Source organism: Hirundo rustica, chromosome 11 (genome assembly GCF_015227805.2).
Source record: "Hirundo rustica isolate bHirRus1 chromosome 11, bHirRus1.pri.v3, whole genome shotgun sequence".
Taxonomy (NCBI): Eukaryota; Metazoa; Chordata; class Aves; order Passeriformes; family Hirundinidae; genus Hirundo; species Hirundo rustica.
Genome location: NC_053460.1, coordinates 12455297 through 12478727, shown reverse-complemented (window position 1 = coordinate 12478727; position 23431 = coordinate 12455297). Strand labels below are relative to the sequence as shown.

The window sequence follows — 23431 nt, the reverse complement described above, 5'->3', positions numbered from 1 at the left end:
TTGTATTCCAAGACAAGCAAACGTAGTGTCAGAATCTCTTCATTTCCCCACTAGCAGTAGAGAAACCTTTACCCCAGGTGGCAAGGTCCAGGGAAGGAGTATTTTGTTGGTTGTGCCTTTGGGGCTTGTTCCCAGCTGTTTTCATGCCATATTGTCATATTTCTTGATCTGCAATATTTTAAGTTGTTTCAAATGATATATTTTTAAATTTAAGTTACCTTTCTTGGAGGGTGTTTTTAATTGCTGATATTTGGTCTTATGTGTAATAAAACTTACTGAAAAGGTAGGGCTTTCATTACAATGCTGTGAAAGTTAATAAAACATTCTTGTCCTGTTTTTAGCAGAGTGCTCTTTGCTGTCATGCAGGCCTTGCTCAGAAAGCATTGGGATCAGTCAGCATAAAGATGATGCCTCCCATCAGTCTTGAGCCTTCTCAGACATTTCCATCTGTGACTGTTTCAGTCAGCTTATATTCATGCTGCAGCATGCCACAGTACAGTTAAATACTTTTTCTTCTACTGATTATCTTGAGTAAAATATATGATAGAGAAGATTTTTCTCCCTTGAACTATGAGGGGAAGAAATAAAACATTTTTAATGACTACAGTCGTCCTTGGAGTAAAGATTCCCTGTCTTGTTGCAGGTTCCTGTGCATGGTACATCAAAAGATTTAGTGCCAAGAATTTAACCTGAGTGGGCTGCACTCACACTCCTGCAGGAATTTCAGAATGACCGAACAGACCATGGTGCAGCAGAGAAATATGGATTTTGCCAATGAATCCCATGGCCTGTAATGGTGAGCAAACAACAAGCATGTGTTTCTTATCAGCGGTCCCAGGAAATAAAAGCCTGGAGCAATCTGCTACACACAGCTCAGCTCTGCAGTAAAAAGCACAGGTAAAAAGTGCTTTCTCAGTGCTGCTGTGGTGGGTGAGCAGGCAGCCCTGGGGGCTGGCTGGGTGCTGAGCAGTGTCACCTTCACTCGGGCGCTGGGTGTTAGTGGTGCCTCGGTTTGGGAGGTTCTGTGAACCTCTCCTAGCTGTGAGGCAGTAACTGCAAGCTGTTTTGAGAAGTGACTTGTGTCACATCTTGAGGATTTGCTGTGTCTCTGGTATTATTTCAGGTGTGGAATTAAATAATTCTGCTTTAATACTCATTAACTGGCCTCAGCATCAGCAAATCCAAAGGATAAAGCTGCTTCAGGAGCATTTAATTTAAGTGTCTGCTTGTTTTAGCTGTGCCAGGTGAGATACCCACCTTTCCCCTGGCGAGTCGGTGCTCTGCATGGTGCAAGTTTCCAGTGGCCTGTTGGCATTGGGAACAGTTTGACAGGGCTGGCTGTCAAACAAAGCTTTGGAAGTGGTAAGGTGAAACGAGAAGAGTGATAGTGATTAGATCTGTGTTCAGACATTTTGGTATCTTAGTAGACAATCAAAACTTAGTGTGGAAACAAAATTCCACGAGGCGTGTTGGTTATCACTGGAAAGCTCTCGCTGCTTCTGCCTGGCTCCCACTTTGTGATCCAAAGCAGATTACCTAGGCTCTTGTGAATGTTTGGCTCCTGTGGCCCTTTGTCTGGATCAATGAAAAATATGTGTACAACTCCTAACAATTTTTTAGTGTGTTGGTATCAATGAGACTGAAAACAGAAAATTTCTGAGGTTTTCAGTCCTTTATCATTGTTTTATTTCAGAGTGACTCCCCAGATGACCTTTCTGAAACCTGGTATTACATTTTGGAAAACTTTTAGAAAACTTTTAGAAAAGAATTGTGGGTATTTGAGAGCTTTGTGTCCTGATGTGGGTTATGACTCTAGAAGCAATGCTTCCATCAGAAATGTCTGTCTCTTTGGTGATGTTTTTAATATTTAACCTCCAAGGGAGGGAACTTCCTTGTTGAAAGTGTTAGTTTTAGTGTTTTTGGCTGTGAAGTACGGATGTGGTGGTGTAACAAGTGTTGCATGGTTAGTTTGGGGAACATTAAAGTTCCCCTGTAATAAATAGTATGGAGAAATAACATTTTTTAAAGCAGGCATTTGATAGGATTTAGCCTTGAAGTACTAGTCATTAAATATAGGGAGATTGGAATTAATCTGTCTCCTTACCTTCCCCCTTCTTCCTGAAATGGTATAAAGACTTTGCTTTCATAAAGGGCATTTTATACATTAACAAAAACATTAGTGCTGCAATACCACCCTGCAGTGCACTGCTCCAGGTACTGATGCACAGTCACCTTCCTTCCCTGTCCGTCTCTCTGCCTTGGCCTGAGTTTTACTTCCAAAGTGAGATTGCCTAGGGAAGAGTTGAGTAAGTTAAGAATTGAAAAGAAATTCATCCAGAAACAACCATGTTTGAAAAAATCAGTAAAATCATTTGCTCTATAAAAATTAAAGACTGGGGCAAAAAAAAATCAAGGAAACTGAAGTTGTTGATATCAATGCCTTGTTTGAATTTCAGATGCCAGTTTGTATTTCTGTTTATTTCAGTGGGGTGAGGATATTGTAGGTAGGAGAGAGAGGAGTCTCCTTCTCTGTTTTACTGGTTTTAGATGGACTCAGCTGAAATGGGAAGTGATTTCTTATCTTACTCAGGGCAGGTGTTATCTTTTTCCTGCCTTGTCCTGTGCCCTATTGCCATTGCACCTGCTCTTGTGCAAATACACTATTTACCCTAGAGGTGGGCAAGACTCATTTCTGTGTTGAGATGTACATTCTCCTTAAATAACTATGTGAGACAGGAAAAAATGAGAGCAATGCCCATTACACTCTAGTTCACAGTGATTTTTTTTTTTTTTTTTTTTTTTTAAATTTTTTTACTCTTTGCACATTTGTTGTTTCTAGTCATAGAAGAGTCCAGTTACACCCTGGTACCCTGGCTCTGCCGCATCTGTGCTCCTTGACTGCTTTATTGAAATAGACTATCTGACACATATTGAAAATATTGCAAAACAGATGACAGAGAATTCATTCTAGGTGTAATTATTTATATTTTCTTTGCTATTTGCTGTAATTCTGTGACCTAAATGAGATAATGCCTGAGGGAAAAAAAAAAAAAAAAAGACAACTCAAACACACTTTTCTTGAATTTTTGTTTTATTGCTGATTTCAGTAAATACTCAGTATTACCTAGTGTGATGCATTTTTTTTTCTTATAAAACAGATGCTCTGAAAATGTCAAGAGTTTTACTTTCTGTGAAAATCAGGGATATTCACATAGAAATTATTGGGGCTTAGACACACAGAGACTCTGTCCTTATTCCTGTCTTAGCTGAAAATATTTTTCCCCATGGTGTTGAAGTTTAATGTTCTGTGTTTCAGGGTTTGGGGTTCTGTGTTTTTCAGTATTGCAGGTTTTAGTACTTTCTATAACGGCACAAGCACTCTGGTTTTGATATAGTTAAACGGAAATTACTCAGTGAAAAACTATCCTGGCTTCTGAGAACACTCTGTTCAAAGATGTGAATTTTAAATAGGTCTGAAAACTGAAAGTGTAAGGGGAATATTGACTTTGGCAGTGGTAAGTTCAATTTCAAATCAGCTAAAATCAGAAAATCTATCTGTAAGATGTGACAGGGGTCAGGAAGTAAAGAAATAATCACACACCTTGGTTTTGAAAGATGCAAAGCACAGCTCAATTCCCTTCTGGTGTGATGTATCTTTTTACACCCTGGAGTTTGCTGCTTATGAAAACCAGTATTATAAAAGGACTGCTTCCTTCCCCGCCCTGCTGAGCCAGACCCAGCACTTAATTATAAGGCTTAATAGATTTGTTGGTTGAACCATTACGTGTTTTCACAATAAAATGTACCTTAGAACAGTAGTAAAATCTCCTATGTAGTTCAGTTGCATCAGTCTAGTTATATGGACTCTTTTTTTCTTTTTTACAGGCTTAGTTTATGAGCTTGTCTTGAATTACCTGTTGGTTTTCTGAGCCATATTCTGTCACCATTTTCTGTCCTACCTGGATCAGTAGCACAGAGATTCCTTTCTGTGACGGTAATCTTTTTCTTCAAAGCACATCCTGTAATAGTAGTGGTATTTAAAAATGAGCAACAATCACCCTCTCCCTGCCCCCAGCTTTAGCGGTGGTATTCTTGATACGCCTCTTTTCCTTAGGCTGTGGACCTGTGAGAAGTGATGAGTCAGTTTAAGAGCTCACTGCTGTGCTTGCTTTCCTACTTGTGGTTTGCTTTTCCTTTCCAGAGCCCTGGCCAGCTCCGGAGCTGATCCATTCCTGGTGCGCTGTCCCAGCCTGGCAGGGAAGTGACCTGCCCAAATTGGCTTTCTGCGCTGCACAGGGTGGATGGGCTCTGCAGAGAGCCCAGCAGGAGCGTGGTGCACGGACCTGCCACAGCCTGGGGGCTCTCAGGGGGTGAGACCTTCTCCTTTGCTTGGTCAGAGCTGGCTCCTGGTGCCTATGAAACCACAGCCTCTCTTATTTCACATCTTCCCCTGGTACAAGAGACTGAAAAACTGTTTCCAAATCAAACAGCTCGTTACTTCCTACTTTAAAAAGTATTGGAGAACAAACATTATGAGAAGAAGCAATCTACTAAAATAAGAAAGTGGATTAAAAAGTTCAGTTTCAATGCTTTCTTTGCAGTACATTTAACACTGTCATTGCCGTGGCTTTCAACGTTCAAGGGCAAACCCCAAGTGATTTTGTGTCACTGATTGCTTTGGCATGTCATGGGTTATTTTGTTTTTTTGAATGACAGACTACTTTCTGTATTGATTTGGCTTTTTAATGTAAGTATAATTCGGAGTGCTGATGTGTTGAAGTGGGTATGCTCACTTTTTGTGAGGAAATAGGAGGTAAATATAAGTAAGATTTTTTTTTCTGTATTGCAGAAGGAAACTTTCTGCAATTTAACGTAATTAAGGAAGATGAAATTTCACATGAAAACCTTCAAAATATAAATAAGAATAGTTCATCTTTGTAAAGAAATTCACTGCTAGCAGACAGATCATTAAAAACACACCTGTTCTCCACTCTACTTTTGTATGAGTAGAAGAAGCTAAGGTGGCTGCAGGCTAGCATTTGAAAGCAAAGTCTGAAAGGAAGAAGTGCTGTCTTTAACATGAATGGTATTTCCTGTGGTGTATGTTCGGATTGCTAAAGTTCATTTCCTAGACTGCATTAGTTGTGAAGTCCACTAGACTGGAGATTATTTTTGCTTGGGATTCATAATTCATCCACGAATCTCCTTCAATTATTCTATTGCTTGTTTATAGATTCCTGATTCCTTTTTAATATCTGCTAATGGGTAATTACAGTCAGCAATCATTCTTGTCATGAAAATTGCTAAAGTAATTTCAGAAACACTGTTGTTATTTGTGTGAAACAAAAGATGGACTGGAAATCAGAACTGTACTGTCTGTCTGTTGCTATAGTAGTTAAAAATGAAGAAAGTGGTTCTGCAGTGGTTCTGCTTGCTTTTATACAGAAGTTATTGAGAGGAATAAGGCAATTTATATCAATTCATTTGGTTCTTGCTGTTAGGGTTTGTTTCAGTATTTCAGACACTGCTCTTTGGTAATCAAGCAGCTCTGGGTGATCAAGTCTTGAGTCCTTGGCAAATGAACAACTAAGAGAAAAAATACTTTATAAATGATCTGGGTGGTCATTGTGGCTGTGTTCACTTGTAAATATATCAGGAGCTTTGAAATTAAAAACAGAACTGCAACATACTTGGATTCTGTTTGGAAAGGCTTTAACTTGGTCAGGAGTTGCTGTGCATAGTTCTCCCAAGAGAGGGGGAATAGGATGTGGTCCCTGGCTGTTTGTCTGTCCTGGTGCGTGAGTGAGAGGCTGGGCAGGAGGGCGCAGGTTTTCCAGGCGCACTCCCCTGCCTGTGACTGAGCTAGAACCTGGAAACTGCTCATGCTCTGCACATGCAGGGAGCAAAGGAAGCCATCCCAAGGGCTGCTTTGTTGTTATCAGTCTGACTTCTGCATCAGATAGCACCTCATTCTTCCTGCTGCTTCACCATGCGTTGCTGAGGGGAGACTGCTCTTTGTGCCAGAGCTCCAGAGAGCTCCCTGGGATATGAAGGACTTTGTTCTCTGCTCTCTCCATGTCTTGGATGCTCTCCCCTTTTTCCCTTCCCCATCTGCCCTCACACTGCTGGGCTGAAATGACCCCATGCCTTAACACCACTGGGCTGGTGTGAGCTTTTTTAGGACTCTTGGGCTCTACAGGCTCTGCACAGGCCGTAGCTGTCCTGCAGCTGTTGAGTCCAGGCAAGGTCTTAAGAAAACGTGGTGGACTGCCACAAAGCATGGTGGACAGTTTTAACTAGCCTGGGAGAACAAAAGGGCTTCAGTCTAAGCCTGGTAGACTAATGAAAAGTTTGTTTTCGTATTTTTTGTGACAAAATTCTATTGATGTGTCTGTAGGAGACTGGAGAGTTTAGCAGTACTTGAAAACTCCCATGTATGGGGAGGAAAACAGAGCAATACCCAGATTTGTGGGAGATGGAAATGTTGTCTTTTTCACTTTCAGGTGAAAGTTGATTCTGCTTTTGTCAGGTCTTGCCCAGTGCTCACCTTGAAGAGGTTCTGGTGCTGAATCTGAGCACATCCTTCTTCCCACTGGCTTGAAACACAGTAGGTTTGGAAGGCAATAGGTGTTTTGATTCATGTTCTAGAAGGTATTCTGATGTCCAGTTATTTTTATACCTCTCACATGTCCAGTGTTCTTACATACTCACTGTGCAAAAAATCTTCATGTTAATAGGTTTGCAAATGGCTATGAAGCTCACACAGATTTGACTAAACCATGTTAGTGTGTTTGGTGGTTGTTCCTGTAGGTTCTCAGTGCAGTTTCTAACCCGCACTGCCAGGGTTGTTTCTTGTATATCCTGACCTGGGTGACAGTCCCTTCTCTTTTTCATCCAAACACAATGAAAGCTTTTACTTGATAAGCTGCTGATCAGAGCTCCATGGATTATGGCAACAGCCCAGATCCTGTCCCATTTGGCTCAGTGTGTTTGCCACTGGTGCTTCTGGGAGTGTTCTTTGGGTTTTGTGGCCTGTTGTTGTTTCAGGGTTACACCTCTCTTGGTGTGTCATAACAACAACCTTCAAGGAACAATGACCAAAAAGAGTAAAAGTGATGCTGTGGTACACAGTGCTCACATGATCCTTAAACATATAAACAAGTGATCCTTCTTCCAGTCTGTGTGATATCATTCATGGCAGAATCTTTTTCTCTCTCTCAAATCTACCTTCTGCATCTCCAGAAGGCTGATGGACAAAATTTGGAGGAAAGACACAAAAAGTGGGGACTTTTAAAGTGGGGGGTGGTAGTGGCAGTGTGACATGGGATGCAAATTGAAACTAAATCGGAGATGAATTATTCATCTCAAAGTAGCTTTTATGCAATGCAGTATGGATTCTTGATGAATCAGTAAAGTACTGTTATGGAGTTTCTTTACGTAGAAGAGTTTTGAGAAGAAAATTGTATGACCCAGGGGTCATTCATAATTTCTTGCGGTGCGTATCTCTGAAGATCAGCCAGGAAGAAACAAATCAATGAGACAGCTATCTCTTTTTTATTAAAATGGGTTAGACTATTGAAAAGACATGTCTCTTTAATTTGATGTCCTGTAAAACTCTTCAATAATATTCAGAGATAGTTCCAAGATGACGCTGAACCCCTTTTTCATTTTTTGAGCATCAGAACCAAAGTCATACAGTATAATCCTGAGGAATCAACACTGCTCTTGGTACTGTTTTTTCATTGACAGAGTCAGGAGAAGTTACAGAAGGCAAGCTGTGAAGTAATTTTCCTGGATTTTAATATTAAGTAGCCCAAGACAGGATAATTTGTTCCACATAGCTGTGAATGTATTGAGGCTTAGCAAATAATAGTTATTTTTTGGAAATGGAAAAATAAAGTTCCCTCTCAAAATACCTCTATATCATAACAATTACCATCACAATCATATTTCTATAAGTATGTTAAAGAAGATCTTAATAGTTTTTGTTCTGAAATACACTTTTAGAAGGAGCTGGGATGGCAAGCCTGTCATCTCTTTCACATAGATGTTCACATCAGGCAGAGTGAGTTCCTGCACCCCAGCCCCATGGTAAAGGGGTTCTTTAGGCTCTTTCATGAGCTCCTGCATCTCTGGTGCATCAGAGGCCAAACCTTCCCACTGTCTGGAGTGTGTTGTTTTTGTTATTGGAAAAAAAAATCAGATTTAAATACTTGCCCCTGTGCACACCTTCTGAGAGTTTCTTCTTCAGGAAAAAACTGGCTTACACCCAAGTGCAGTTACCTTCGACTTGGAAAATGCTGTAAAACATGATGCAAATGTTTCAGTTTCTTCTTCTTCTCTCCTTTAAGTGTCAGTGATTTCTGAGATTCACATTTCTTTTCAAGAGCATTATTATGCACATTTGGTATAGGTACCAAATTAATTTTTGTAAGTGAAAAATAGGAGGACTTTAATTATGGTGAAAAGCTCAGTAATAACCAGTGCAGGTGAGACATTAGGTATACCATTAACTGTAAATGGGAAAGATTCAATTTTATTTGCTTATTATACATACATCTATTAATATGTTAATATATATGTCAGTTTATTCTATTACTGAATAAGAGTGATGCAATGTGGTCTATTTTTGTGATTAATCCAAGTTTGTGGTATGGGAAAGAAGTTCTAGTTTCTCATTTTGCAAATGTACACTTTTTTTTGGTTCGGTCTCAGAGTTGATATATCTGGTTTTGCCTGCTTGTTCATTAATAATTGGATTGTATGTAAGTGTTTGGCTCCATTCACCAGAGGCAGAATTGCTCGGTGTGGTTTCTGAAACTTTTCCCTGCTTTTAGCGGCAAAGCAGTCTGAACGTGAGTGTGCCGTTCAGCATTTGGTTTTTGAAAGTTGCTGGCTGGGATTTGGCTTTTCTGAGGGGAAAAAAAAATGAGTTCTTTTTCCCTGGAGCAGTGGCCTTGGGCACCATGGTGATGGCAGTCAAGTGGCAAAGAAGCTGTGGTCCTGTTATCAAGTTTTAATAAGACTTATGAAATCCTGTTTTTCATGCCTCCCTCTATCACATCCCCGTGCTTCTTTTTTATGGCTCTTGGCATCAAATTAACTGTATTCATGAATCTCTTTGAAAAACACTGGCCATTAGAAATTAACAATACAATTTATTCGTTAATGTTCATTGTTAGCAGAACACATGTATTGCCTTGGAAACAGTATTATGTAGAGTGGAATGAAATACACAGAACTAGATGTTAAGTCTCTTTAAAAAAAAAGTTTAATGAATTTTGTCTTGGACAGCTGCATTCTTTTCTCACTTTTCTATGCCTTAATTAAAGTATAAATTGAATAAAAGAGGATTTCTTAATTTTTAAAATGCGTGTTTTGAGAAAGAAAGCCAAGTGTATTGTGATTAAAGATTATGTGTACACACACAGAGGCACACAACTTCCAAAGAGCTGTGAGCATTCAGTTACACAACACGCTCACAGGAGATGAGCCGTTTGCTCAAAAGGAGAAAAAGTCCACGCAGTACCTTTGTACGTGAAAATGTTTGAGTTGCCAGAGCAAGGTGAGCAGAGCAGTCCTTGGCGAGCACCACTGCCCACACAGGAGGCTCCTGGGCTCCCACCCAAGCAGCACGCAGCTTTTGCTCACTGGTCAGAGCATGCAGGTAGAAAGTTCAAGGAAAGTTTAAGGAATCAATTATTTTTATTCCCTCTCCCTTGGGGAACATTGTGTACGATTAACTATGAATTTACCATTCCTGTCTCTCTGCAGGACTCATCCCAGGAAGCGAGAATCAAGCTTATGGAAAGGCATTAGAGACTTGCAAAGTAATAATTAAAAAATCCCTCATGACAAAAACGCCTGTCTGCGCCAATGCGAGTTGATCTGGAGCTTCGTGCTTAGACCTGACGATGAATTGCCTGTGGTTTTGGGGAGGTTAATTCTTGCTGTCGATTGCACTGGAAATCTGAAGTTAATGCTCATGAGAAGTAAAACCGGAGAACGTGAGTTACTCGGTGTGCCTAAAGATCACAGAGGCGGCGGCGGAGCGACGAAACTTCTCTTTGAAGCTGTGGCTTCAGCTGTGTCATTGTGTGCACTGGGAACTGAGAGAAGCAGCAGCCAGCCTGGGAGAAGATGCCAGCCAAAGGGAAATACTTCTTCAACGAGAGCGATGACCGCAGGATATCAGACCCGCTCTACGAGAAGTACCGCTACACCAGCCAGCAGCAACCCCTCCTGCTGCTGCTGCTCTTCATTGCAATCCTCGTCTGGACTACGCTCATTATAATCTTTTTTATTACTGCCGTGAGTAAACCTCTTTTGTGTGTGTTCAGTGTTTTCAGAGGTGATAAGGAGTCGCCCTGACAGCACACTAAATATTTTTGGCTATATAATATTTTGAGCTGCACGATATCAAAGTTGCAGCGCTGAAAGAGATCTAGTAACTGCACATGTAATACTGTGTGCGTTTTTGGAAGGATGGGAAGAGAGGAGAGGGTTGTCAGGTACATGCACAGTTACTGCAAGGATTGTTTTTCCTTTCTATATATTAGGAACAAATCCTAATCTGTATTGAATGCTAGCTATGATAGTAAGTACTAAAAGGGCCAAGGAAGGAAGAATATAAATTAAACTTTCCTGCATTTTTCATATTTTGAAAAGAGTAATCTAAGAAACTAAGAAATACAAAAAGTTATGGCGACTTGTTGGTTTTTCATCAGGTTATTCCTGAGGTGATATTTTCTGAAAAGATTTGTAGGTGTTAATTTCCTTTTTTTTTTTTTTTTAAATAAAAACACAACAAGAACCTCCCAGTACAATGGGTGATCAGTGGAACCAATATTTAGTTAGCAAAAGCGGTGATCCTACAGGCACAGAAAAGATACAGCTTAAAAATTTTTTTCTTATGCAGTTTAATTTGATTTTCTGTAAAAAAATTTGGTGTTGTACAATCCCAGCTGACAACTGGTAGGAAGAGGAGTTGATTTAAAGGTAGTAAATGTAATAAAGCAAAAAGATAATGAAGTAGCTGTTATAATCCTTCATTGCCTTTTACACTGCCTTCCAAACACTGCTTCATGACAAAGGTCTCCAAGTCTCTCTTTAGCAGCAAATCAAATCTTACAATTGCACTTGTATGCCTTTTACCTTTTGTTTTGTAGGAAGGGAAAAAAAGTAGCAACCCCGTTTTTAACAATTGATCTTCTGTAAAGCTCAGAGCATTGTTACACTCCTCTTTGAATGTTTGAACTCTAAATACATTTATTTGGGTACATCTGCGTTATAGATACAGTAAAGTTAGATCTTAGTGGATTGGGGTTTGCCTTTTAAGCAAGCTTGGAAAATAATAGCGGTGGAACTGGGGTAGAATGAATATTTATAGTAGTATTTGTATTATCTCTGTATGTGTGAATATCAGAAAGCATTTGTGCTGCCATAGCTAGTCCATCTAAAACCCCAGGTTAACTTATTTCAAAAGTATCCAGGCTGCTTCCAGGGCAGCATAGATGCATTTTTCATTTTTCTAAGGGGGACATTTGTACCAGCTGTGACCCTTTTTGTGCTTTTGCAGGAAGCACATTCCCACCTCGCCTTCATCATCGCGGTGTGCGCTGCCCTGGCCGTGTTTGCAGTCATGTACTTGCTGCTGTGCATGGAATCCCTGTTCCGGAGGTGGCTGACCTTGTTTGGAGGGATGGTCTGGATCTGCTTCCTCACTGTGGGCTATGTGTCCCTTTTTGAGAAGGGGAGTGACTATCAGCTCTGGGAACAGGTATGTGTGTCGTGTTCATTCAGGTGCTTACAGAGACCTGGCTGTGGATGTGTTTGTGTGAATGTGTTTGCGTGCTTTAGTCTTTCAGAATGTTATAACTGCGCAGTAACTCTTCTGAGATTTGGGCTTTTAAAATTGGCTTTGTTGATTTACTGCAGTAAATTTTAGTTGGTATTCTATATTATAGTGAAAATACATTTCAGTGAAAAAATTGGATAATTGCATAAACGTATGTGGGAAATGCATCTTTAAATTGTAATTGAATTAGTTTTTTATTTAGGATTTTACTAAATCTTAACTACAGTGAATACATCTCTGAATGACTTTTTTGTTAACACTACTTGCTTTGTTAATTTATTTGGGTCAGAGGTGTTCAAGTAGTGTATCAAGGACTCCAGAGCTGGGTGTGCCCTAGGGAGCAGGTTTTTAAGTCAGTGAGAGAGGTGAAGTGAACAATAAGGATTAATGACACATCCTGGCATTAGTGGGTGTGGCTAAACTTCATTGCTTGCTATCTGTGATCAGAAGATGGGTGATTTCATGAGGCCAAAAATATCATAATTTGTAGGAAACTCCTCCTAAGATCTAATAATGTAAGCAGAAGACTTTTAATTAAATAAAAATGACTTTTTATCTTGTTTTATGAACTCTGCCCCTTCCCTTCTTTATTTGAATAAAGAAAGATATAAATTATCAGTTAAACGACCAAAATCTGATTTGCATTATGGCCTGGATCCAGCACTGTACATTTAAAGTTGCTGTTCAGTATTTTTTTAACTTAAGGAAGAGCTTATTACCTTAGGAACTCTCCCCAAATGTATTGTTCTTAACTATAAATGCAATTATGTAACATTGCAAGATTTGGCTTTGCTGCTTTCAGTGCTGCAAGCCAATGTGGTGTTGTCATGTGGTAATAATTCATTCATATTGATTTTAAGTCTCAAATATAAGGACGCCCTACTCTGAAAAGTGAATAGATTTATTTCAGACTTTCACCTCTGGCTATGAATTTATCACTAATTAAAGCTACTATTTAAATGCAGGTATGGTCTTTGCTTGATAAAACTATCCCATAGCATCCAGAACACTGTGTCATGGGGTCACAAATATGGCAGAAAAATAGGTTTTATTTCAGCTAAAATAACAAGATATACACAGAAATAAATTTTCATTGAATGAAAACTTCCATTTGCCTGTTTATCTGATTATTGTTGTCCTAGTCAAACTATCTATTCTGGGAAAATATTTAAGGGCAGACTAGACCTTGAGACTTCCTCAAAGGAAGCTCTTGTCTGGAATGGCACAAGTTTAGTTGCTGTGGTGGGATGGAGCTGAACCAGGAATGCTGCCATATATTCCCCTGGTCGGGGTTGTTAGTTTCCATACATATATAAGCTAACAATTGTAACAAGTCTATAAATATGTATTTAAGCTTTACAGACCTTCCCACTGATCTGGGAGCAGCTTAGTTCTGCATTTTGTAAAATCTGTGCAGCTAAATATGTGGTTAGTGTAATAAAGGTTATTCTCTCGTGGGAGGACCAGGAAGTATTGGTTGGATTTTTGGTTTTTATCAAGCATGAAGCAAACATGTGACTGGGTGATGTTAAAATTAGAAAAATATTTTCCAGCAGGTGAGAAATTTGGTTCTATTCAGAATTGCTACCCTTGCAACGCACTGTTCCTGATGTGTGAGTACAAAGTGTATCCAAAGTGCGTCTCCAGCTGTAAAGGATAAGTTCAGAATAAAGGGCAAGCACAAGTAAAAAAATTATAGGTGATATGTCAGGTTAAACATCTTGTCTATGAACCTATAGTTGTTAATCCCTCAAAACTCTCAGAACTACCACTGTCCTTATGGTTTTAACTGTTTTGAAATGTCAATATCTAATTGTTCAACTTGAAATTGATCAAGAATCCTGCTACTTTGCTCCTATTTCTGTAGTGATTTTTGGGATTCACCTAATAACGTGCATGTGTGATTCTTTTCTATTTTTTTTTTCTTTCCAAAGGTGCCATTCTTCCTGTTCATAATCTTCACAGTTTATACCATGCTGCCCTTTGGGATGAGAGGTGCTGTCATAATTAGTGTTATTTCTGCTCTCTCCCATATTATTGTTCTAAGCACTGTGGTAAGTGTGACTTCTCAAGAAAATAAGGAATCCTTTCTATTTCAGGTAAGGAAATAACTTGGTTACACAATGAAATACCCTAGTCATGCTACTCTTTGCTTTTGGCATAACTATTCTGCTTAGAAAAGTTCCAGACTTCCACATTGATGTTTCAAGTTTGAGGATTTGGAGCTTGGGCCCAAAAACCCTTGGGCTTTTTTGTAAAATTGCAAATCTTTAAATCTAGAGTGCGTTTCATTTTTCTGACCTAAGTGGAAAAGAGCAGGGTTGTTATATTAACTTTTAAGCTAAGCTGTTAAAAGCGCGCCTAGCTCAGTCACGGTCACCCTTCCCAGCCCGTGCTCGTGCAGGTGGGTCCAGCTCGCTGCACCAGGCGCTGCCCACGGGGTGGATCAAAGAGCCACGCTGCCCTGGGGTGCCAGCAGCGCCTGGCAGCGCTGCCTGTGCCAGCAGGGCTCCCAAGGCTCCGTGGCAGGGTGTGTCCAAAGCAGCACCCGGCTCCTTCCGCGCGGGCGTGTGCCAGGCTCCGCACAGCGTGCTGATGCGGGAGTTTGTGCCCGGGGATTCCACAAATCAAACGCTGGTGCCTGCAGACAAATGTTAAATGATAGCATAGCATTTTCTGTTACATTATTCTGCCTGTGGCCGTGAAAGTCAGATTATATCTGCCAGGTCCATCCTGGGTAATAGCAACCGTGATTTGTTATGGGATGGGGTAAGAGGAAATGAAAGGTGGTCTGGGATTGATTGTTTTTTATGGGACTAATATGCCTGTTAGTGAAGTATCAATGACTGCCCTGCCAATAGGTAAATCTTCTTCTTCTTGTGCAGCTCCTTGCCAATGCTGTAATTTTTCTTTGTGGCAACTTCGTGGGTGCATTTCACAAACGCCAAATGCAGGTTGCTTCGTGGGATTTGTACAGATACACCTTAAAGTGCATTCAGGTCCGAATGAAACTGAAGATTGAAAAGAGGCAACAAGTGAGTGAGCTAGTTCATGTTATGAATTGCTTGTTTTCATTTCCAAATTCTGTATAAATTCATAAGGTTGGTGGCTAATCCATGTTGAAAGGCTTGGGCCAATCTTTGAGATACCCACCTAGTGTCAAAAATAAAAGTTGTGCCATTTGTAACAAAAGAAGGAAGTCAAAGGGAGGAAGCTGTTTTCTGGGCTTGTCTACACAAAAATCACAGTATTTGTAACAGCAATGTAATTGTCAGTCATTTTAGTTCCCTTTTTCCTAGAATAAACTGTTCCTTGGACTGGCATAAGGTAACTTGAGAGTACATACCCTTAATGCCCTGATTTTACTCGTAAGGTAATTTTAGCAGTTAGTTTTATGCTTTCCTTGGTCACCTTTTTTTGTATTGAATTCTAAAATATTATTTGTTTTTATATATTATTGTCTCACAAACTATTTTTCCTTTGCTAGTGGGAGACAATTGGATGTGAAGGGAGAAATAAAATCATATAATAGATTAAAATATTTATTTCCATAAACCCCAGTGGTAATCAAAGAATAAGCAAGGAACCTGAACTTCTTACTGAGGGAAGGATTTCCTTACCAGGGCACCTTTCCTGGTATAAATAGGGTTAAGAAGAGCTCTACAAGGCTCTACCTTGTTCTCTACCCACCAGTTATTAGATAAAAATAAGGGGCCGAAAAGTGACTGACCTGATCAAACTGAAAAGAAGAAAATGCCACACAGCTGGTGCGATCTGTTCTCTGATGCTAATCTTGTGAGATGAGATGACAAATCTGCATAAAAACCCTGGCAGAATTTCCCCACGCAGCACAGCTGCCAGGGAAGCCTCTGATCACCTTATGCAGGCAGTGTGCTCTCATTTCCTGGGCAGTGTGCTCACTTCCATGGGTGTTCAGGATTTTGGGTTTGGGATTGTTTTTTTTTTTTTAGTGGTTGCTTGTTTGAGGTGTAAATGCGCTTAAGTCTATGGAGAGCTTTCTTTCCATCCATGTTGTAATTTGCCAGGCAATTCTGAGTATCCTTTCTGCCACCCACTTCTGTGTGAAAAAGATGTGAGAACTGCAGTTCAGGGCTCCTCATTGCTTCCGTGAAAACTGTGTGCTGTGTCAGCCCCCAGTGGCCCTGTCATATTCCCTGGGATTCGGTGTCAGTTTAAGTTCTTTCCCAGGGTTGACTCTCCTGGTACCAAAGCAGTAGCTGAGGGAAAGGAGGTGTTTCTATTTCTGGGATCAGTTTCAAACTGAACTGCTGCCTATTCCTTGTGCAGATGAGTACTTGATGCTCAGGGACCCTCTCTTCCCACTGTGATCCCAGGGTATTTCTTCTTGGGGTCCATCACTGGTTAAATAACCCTGGCAGTTCACTGCTGCCTGCACTTGGCTGCACTGGGTATTCAGGGAAAGGGGACAAGGACTTGGTCCCAGGGGACAACATCTCCCATTTTACTTGGCTGCAAAATGTGCTAATCCTGCTGCTGATGTTGGCTGAAAAAGGTCCTGCTTGTAGCTGCTCCACGCAATGTTTCCTCTTCATCTCTGTGGTGGGAGAGCCCTTCCTCACCCAAAATATTCTCTTTTTGTCGTCTTCTTCTGCCCAGCAACTTAACGGGGTCTTCTTTGAAGGATGGGCTTTTGAGTGAGAGTGTAAAACAGTGCCCTGAATAGTCAAACAATGGAAGTCACTTTGGGGGAGTTTGTTTCTCTTCCAGCTTAAAAGACTTTGTCTCAGTGGCACTGCTTCAGTTTAGCTATAGCAGCATGTAGCCGACAATTTTGTATCCGTTGCAGTTTTTCCAGCATTTGAGAATCTACAAATATTTTTAATACTGAATAGACTGTTGGTAGAAAACATAAGCTTTTACAGAAGCTTTATCAGACAATGCCAACATAATGCTGATATTAATGGACAAAAGCAGATATAATTTATCCAGAAAATGTAGTACTGAATACTGATGTTTTTGTGTGTGAGTGTTTCATGGTTACAAAGGGATGTCACACCTAGGCTACAAGGAAGAAATATGCAACATAATTGTGAAATCAATAATTTGGAGAACAGCAGTGTAAAAATGTTTTCTGGAAAACCTGACATGCATTACTCAAAAGCTATTTGAATAAAGGCTGCTTTTTTTTTTTTTTTTTTTTTTTTTTTAAATGTCTTCTTGCAGTCAGTAGGATTCTGCAGTTTCAAACTTGCTGTGTCAATAATTTTGCATAATTATTCCTCTCCCCTCTTTTAGGAAAATTTGCTTTTATCCATCCTGCCTGCTCATATCTCTATGGAAATGAAGCTGGCAATCATTGAGCGACTGAAGGAAACTAATGATAACAGGCAAATGCATGACAACAACTTCCACAGCCTATATGTAAAAAGGCACCAAAATGTTAGGTAAGTAGAAACACCAGAAATAATTGTATTAATATAAACTTCTGATTCTTATCAGTACATACGTTCCAGTGAAATGAAGATTTGAAGGCAGACTTTCAGGCTGAGTTGAGCTTCTTTCCTGTTATGGGAAGATGTGTGTTGAACTGGTGTGCTGTCGTTTAAATCAGGGAAGATACTTGAATCCTTTTTGCTGGAGTTGTTTTCCAAAGAGGAGAGAGGTGTTTTCTGTTAAATGCATTTCAGTAGTTATGCTGACTGTGGAATTGGCATATCTTCATATTTCACTTTTCCTGCTTTTTCCTTTTGCTCTTGTCTAGCATTCTTTATGCAGACATCGTAGGATTCACTCGCCTTGCCAGTGATTGCTCTCCTAAAGAACTTGTAGTGATGCTGAACGAACTCTTTGGAAAGTTTGATCAGATTGCAAAGGTAGGTTTACAGTTTGTGCTGCAGGATAAAGGCCATTGAAAAAAGAAATCTTTTTGCACAACAGGAGGCAGCTGTATGTTAGTCCTGAAGTCAGGAAGGCAAGACTGCTTTTGCTCTAAGGCTAACAGGCAAAATCACATTAAAACAAAATGTAAAGCAGAAATGGGAAATTTAGCAAGTTGCTACTGTAATTCCAGTTCTTGGGTGTGGAGGTTTATCTGCATCGTTCAGGATATTGTCTGATGGTGATAAGTGGTTGCAGCAGGGCTCTAGGCAGTTCTGTTTGCAAACTCCACTGAGGAGCTCTGCTGTGTTCAGCTCGAAGGTTTTGTTTGACTCTGCAAATGGAGAACTCTCAGACGCACATTTAAATTAATAAATTCAGAGGCATCAGGCAGAGTTCTTTAGCTCAGGAGTGAGCTAAAGAAAGCTTCCTGTTACTAATGGATGCTTACAAAAAAAGTGTAAGAATGGGGAATATTTTAAAATGGTCCCTATTAAGACATACCTTCAACACTGACCCTTCAGCCTGGTAGGAATTGTTACCACTTCCAGGTGCTGCTTGAGGTTCATTTTTGCAGCTGTAATCACAAACTCTGGGGTTTATTTCTCACATTACAGGGACTGTATCACCTATGTGTTTGTGTGTTGTGTTTGTGAAATCCTAAAAATTTGTCAGAAAAAGTTGGAAAACTCTAAAATTAATAATGTAGCAGAGGAGGGAAATTGTTGTAATTAAACCGTTGTGGATATCATTGAATAAATTCTTAAACATACCACGGATTAAAACCTGACTAAGATGCTGGTAACATTTTTGACTAAATGACATGGCTAATCTTTGCATATGTCTGAATTTGGTTGCTGTTAAGTGTTTAAGTACAGACAAATAAAAGTTATTCTATATCTTTTGCAATTGTATTGATGTGAAGCAGTTATAAAGACAGAGTAAGTTATATCATCTTAGTTACCAAATGGCAAAATTTCTTTTATTGCTGAAGTAGATGCTGAGGTTGAACACATTTGGTCAGGTTTTATAACTCTTCTGCAGATACAAAAAGAGAAAAAAAATCTAGATTTTGAGTGATGCATTTTAATTTCTCACTGCTGTCTGCAAATTACGCTCTAATGTCTGGATTTAGTGAGTCAAGGTCTTTTGCAACTCTGCGGTTGAGCTGTGAGAAGAGGTTCCTGCTTTTTGTGCTATTTTTGTTCTGCCAGAGAGTATTCTGTCATCTTTTCCATAATGTACAAATGTTGCAAGCTCCAATTTACCTAATAAAAATTGATGGCTAAACTGGACACTGAGCTGGATGCTGAAGTGCAGCAGCTCTAATCCAGGGCTGGGTTTCCCTGCTGATCCTTCTGAGCTTGTCACTTGTGGCACTGCTCAGAACCCACTGGGATGGATTAAGATGTGGAGAATGATGGATGCTCCCTAAAGGCTTTAACTGATGAGGGAGAACAGCTCAGTTTGGGAAATTGCCACACATTTGGGCTGATTTTGGAGTTGATTTAGGAACAGCTGGAGGTATTGGCTGGCCCAAATTAAGCCATCTCTGCTCGTCAGTCAAACACTACATAGCCTTGCAGAATTAGCCCTGGCTTGCTTGCAACCTTTGCAGTTAAAATTATTCAGTAAAGTGTTAACAAAAGACAGTATCAGAGGCTTTTTGCTCTCTCCTGCCAGTCATTGGCAGCAGTATTGGCTGCTGCACAGTTAGCAAAGTTTTTTGTTTTTGTTGCTTTTTATTATTGTGGGCTTTTTACTAACAATAGCAAAATGCAGTGTGTGCCAGCTTTCTCATCAGTCATGTTTGAAATAACAAAAAAACCCGTTTGGCATCTGCACAGCTGAACAGGTTGGGTATCTGAATTTCTAAGTTCTCCCTCAGTGCTGGGAGGTTTTATGACACCTCAGACTGTTATTTATGAGGCTGTCATGTAAAAATAGAGGGAAAACCAACCATAATTCAGATGAAGGTTAAAAGATAGGTAAGTAGATTTCATCCTTTAGATGGTAAATTGTGACAGTTTCATTTTATTTATAGTTTTTTCAATTGCACACAGTTCCAAGAAAAAGGTGAGAAACTAACAAGAAGTTTTTATTTCAGAACTGCTTCAAGTGGTCATTTTTGTTCTCTCCAGTGAGCAGCGTCTGCACACTCAGATGTGGGGAAAAAGAAGTAAGCTTTGTTCCAACGAGGATTGAACAAAGCCTGACTTTCTCAAACCAGAGCCTTTGGAGCTGTTAGCTTACTTGCTGTTAATTCTTTCCCGTTAAAAATGTTTTGTGCAATTTTGCAGGAGAATGAATGCATGAGAATAAAAATCCTGGGAGATTGTTACTACTGTGTCTCAGGCCTGCCTGTGTCCTTACCAGTCCATGCCAGGAACTGCGTTAAAATGGGGCTCGACATGTGCGAAGCAATAAAGTAAGTATTACACAGAAGGCTGTTTAAAATACAGATATGTGCAGATACTGAATTAGGTAATCAGTTCTCTTGTCAACGTTCAAAGTGTGTTTATTAGCTGTAGTTGCGCAGTTCTGACCACGAATTTGTCTCGTCTTTGCACCAAGTGTGTGATGAGACTAAACCTTAACAGGATAAGAGAAAATGCCACGTCTCCTGCTCTAATCCCCTGCTGCCTCCCCAGGCAGGTGAGAGAAGCCACGGGCGTGGACATCAACATGAGGGTGGGGATCCACTCCGGGAACGTGCTGTGCGGGGTGATCGGCCTGCGCAAGTGGCAGTACGACGTGTGGTCGCACGACGTGTCCCTGGCCAACCGCATGGAGTCCGCCGGAGTGCCGGGGTGAGACCTCCCTGCCGCGGGTCCTCGACCTGGGATGCTGAAACGGGACAGATGTGTACTTAGCAGAGCTGTAAAATGTTAATACCTTCTGATTGCGTTTTCAGTGAGCTATAAAATTCTATTCTTAGGCAAGTGACTGCTTCTCGACCATCCCTTCGTGGGAGAAACGTGCGTCTTCAGCAGCGCGTTGTGTTGACTTAGTTAATCCATGCTGTACGCAGGGATAATTCTACATTTGTCAGTTTAGTGAAAGAACGGTTGTGCTCCTTAGGTCAACAAGGCCAAGCTGTGTCTTCACCCAGTGTTTCTGCTAATGTATTGATCGGTCCCGCTTGATTTATATCAGCTCTATATTCACCACCCGCACCACTCAAACGCCACAGACAAGTCAGAAATTGAAATGCACCCTGATGGGAGTATCCCAGCGAGGAGAGTCTGGAGCTCTTGTTTTTGTTGGGCATTTAGCATGGGCAGAATGAAGGGAAGGGAGTGGTGCTGAATGGGAGGATTGAGGCAGAGCAGGAATATAGTTTGCCATGTGCTGCTCAGTGATACAAGGACCGGGTCTGAGGTTGGTCTCTTGTAGCCTTTTTAAGATTTTCAAGATGCTCCTTGAGCAGAACAAATATAAATTTTTTCAAAACCACCAGCATTTGCATTTTACTTGTTTAGGAAAGTATATTCTTTTCCTGTTTTCTAAGTTAAATTTAAGGATTAGAATTCATCTAAGAAACCCTCTTTTTTTTCTTTCTTATTTTGGTAGTTTGCACTAAAAAAGGCCACTGTAAGACTTCTCCTTTTTTCATTCCCAAATAAGATCTTGATTTTTGTGTCATGGTAGTCTGTGCAAATTGGTTTCTTTTAGTAAGGGGTTCTAACCAGTGACATTATTATATCTCTGCCTCAGACAGCTTTTAGGTATATGCTTGTAACTTAAAATTTAAAGTCATTTATCAAGTGATAAAGGGTTATGAATATCAAAATACTTTGTTGCATTGGTAACTGAAACAGAAAGGAAACTCTTTTGAGCTTGGTTAACAGTTACAGCACCAGCCAGGCTGAAGGGTTTAGTGTGTTGATTCAGCGTGATTAAACAAGAATACAGAGTTGTAAAGTTTCTTTTGTTGGTAAAGCAAACAGCATGACTCTGAATATGGCACAAAAACATACTTTGTTAGTCACGTTTAGAACCTTTGCCTAATCTTGAAAACCCTGATTATTCCCTTACGGTTGTCAGGTTTATAGTTGATAAGCTGATAAAGAATTAAGCTGGTTTAGTTTGTCATGCTGATTCAGAAACATCCTTATTACTTCTTCTACCTATAGCTGTGTAGTATTCACTCATCTTGTGCGTCAAAACTGGCCTGAGGGAGGTTGAGCCTGACAGGGTAGAAGGGGTTATTCACTATCCAAATGTGACGTTGTATTTGTTTCCTGCTCTTCAGGGAAATAATTTGTTGGGGATTCCTCATCCCAATGTTAGCTAGCCCTGCTCCTTTGGAAGCAGTTTTGTCATTAGGAGCCAGCTAGAGGTTTTGTTTAAAATAGGAAGCCTACCTATTTTGAGTTTCTGGAAATGAAGGAATTTTAAACACTTTTGAAAGGATGCAAGAAAGCTTCTAGCTTTATCAGTCTTTTCCTTCCAGTGACAGAGTATCCCTGTTCGTCTTCCTTGTGAATTTAAAAATTACTTAAATTCACAGCAATGTGATACACTACTAAAGCAGAAAGGAGTAGCATAAAACCCAAACTAAAAATGCATTTGCGACCAGTTCTCTCTAATGTGTAAATGTCTGAAAGCCCAGCATGTGTTATTCTCCTGTCAGCAAAGGGAACTGGGTGCAGTGTGCTGGGTGTTCCGTTTTGGCGTGGCAGGGGCAGCAGTGCGTGCTCCAGCACGCTCTGAGAGCAGCTCTTGGTGATGTGCTTATCCTGGAATCCAGTGAGCACTTACTAACTGCTGACAGATCACTGGCACCTAATTTGAAGAGAAGTTTGGATCACTGGCACCTAATTTGAAGAGAATTTTGCAGTAAAATCAGAATTGTCCTACAGCAGTTTGAGATTTGAGGGAGAGGGGAGAGGAAGCTTGGCAAAATGCAAAATGGTGAGTAGTGAACAAATGTACTGCTTTTTGGAAAAACACAGCAAACTTGCTGCAGCACGTGGCTGTGTTTTAAGGCTCGGGGCACATCACCCAGAATGTCCCAGTCTCTGTGGAAGAAAATGATGCTTTAGAGCAAACTTTAAAATTTCAGATTTGAAGGTTCACCTTAATTGCAAAAGAGCGTAGTCAAGGTATCAATTACATTTTTTATTTTTTATTTTTGAGAAAATTACCAGTGAACAAATAAAAGCAAACACCCTCTGCAACTCAGCTCTTACTGTTGGCTTAAAAAGTACTGAGGAAGTTTTTATTCTTCCTTCTTAGAAGCTACAGCCAGTAGTTTTCAGGTCTTGGATACATTTCCTTCATGCAAACCTATGTCCAGCTTTAGGAAGGAGGTTGGATGGGACAGTGATTCCCTCACTCTCTGTGGTTAGGCAGCAGTGCTGCACACTCCCAGTTTCCCTTCTGGAATTGTGCTTTTCCCAGCCCTGAGCTGTTGGATTGTAGGACAGTGTCTAACCTCTCTGTGCCAAAGAAAACTAAGAAAAGCATGGGAAGATGAACAGTGAGAAAGCAGAACTTAAGAAATGCTATATTATGAACTCCCTTCAGTCTCTTGTTAAGAATTAATATGGAAAGATATTACTCATAACTTATGTGGAAATACATGATTTGGGATACTGAATGAAATAACATTTAAGGGAAAGTGTGAATAGGTACAGAAAAACCCTGGCTGCTCTCCTCAGAAGTGTGTTGTTTTTGCTGTGTTGCTTTTTCCTCAGATTCTTTCAGGCA

The 23431-nt window shown here is 40.2% G+C and overlaps 1 protein-coding gene across 12 annotated transcripts in view; it reads left to right on the top strand.

The window, feature by feature from the left end:
- ADCY7 (adenylate cyclase 7) overlaps window positions 1–23431 on the top strand; it is a 59531-nt gene that overhangs the window by 17207 nt on the left and 18893 nt on the right. For 9 of the 12 annotated variants that reach the window (XM_040075314.1, XM_058422084.1, XM_040075316.1 and 6 more), the window contains 9 exons: window positions 644–796; window positions 9775–10311; window positions 11579–11779; window positions 13792–13956; window positions 14743–14892; window positions 17135–17283; window positions 17601–17712; window positions 20017–20144; window positions 20368–20526. In XM_040075314.1, the coding sequence (XP_039931248.1) occupies window positions 10141–10311; window positions 11579–11779; window positions 13792–13956; window positions 14743–14892; window positions 17135–17283; window positions 17601–17712; window positions 20017–20144; window positions 20368–20526 (1235 nt within the window). In that variant the 5' untranslated portion in view covers window positions 644–796; window positions 9775–10140. The remainder of the gene's footprint in view (window positions 1–643; window positions 797–9774; window positions 10312–11578; window positions 11780–13791; window positions 13957–14742; window positions 14893–17134; window positions 17284–17600; window positions 17713–20016; window positions 20145–20367; window positions 20527–23431) is intronic. The other 3 variants (XM_040075315.1, XM_040075321.1, XM_040075317.1) reach the window with 1 other exon arrangement.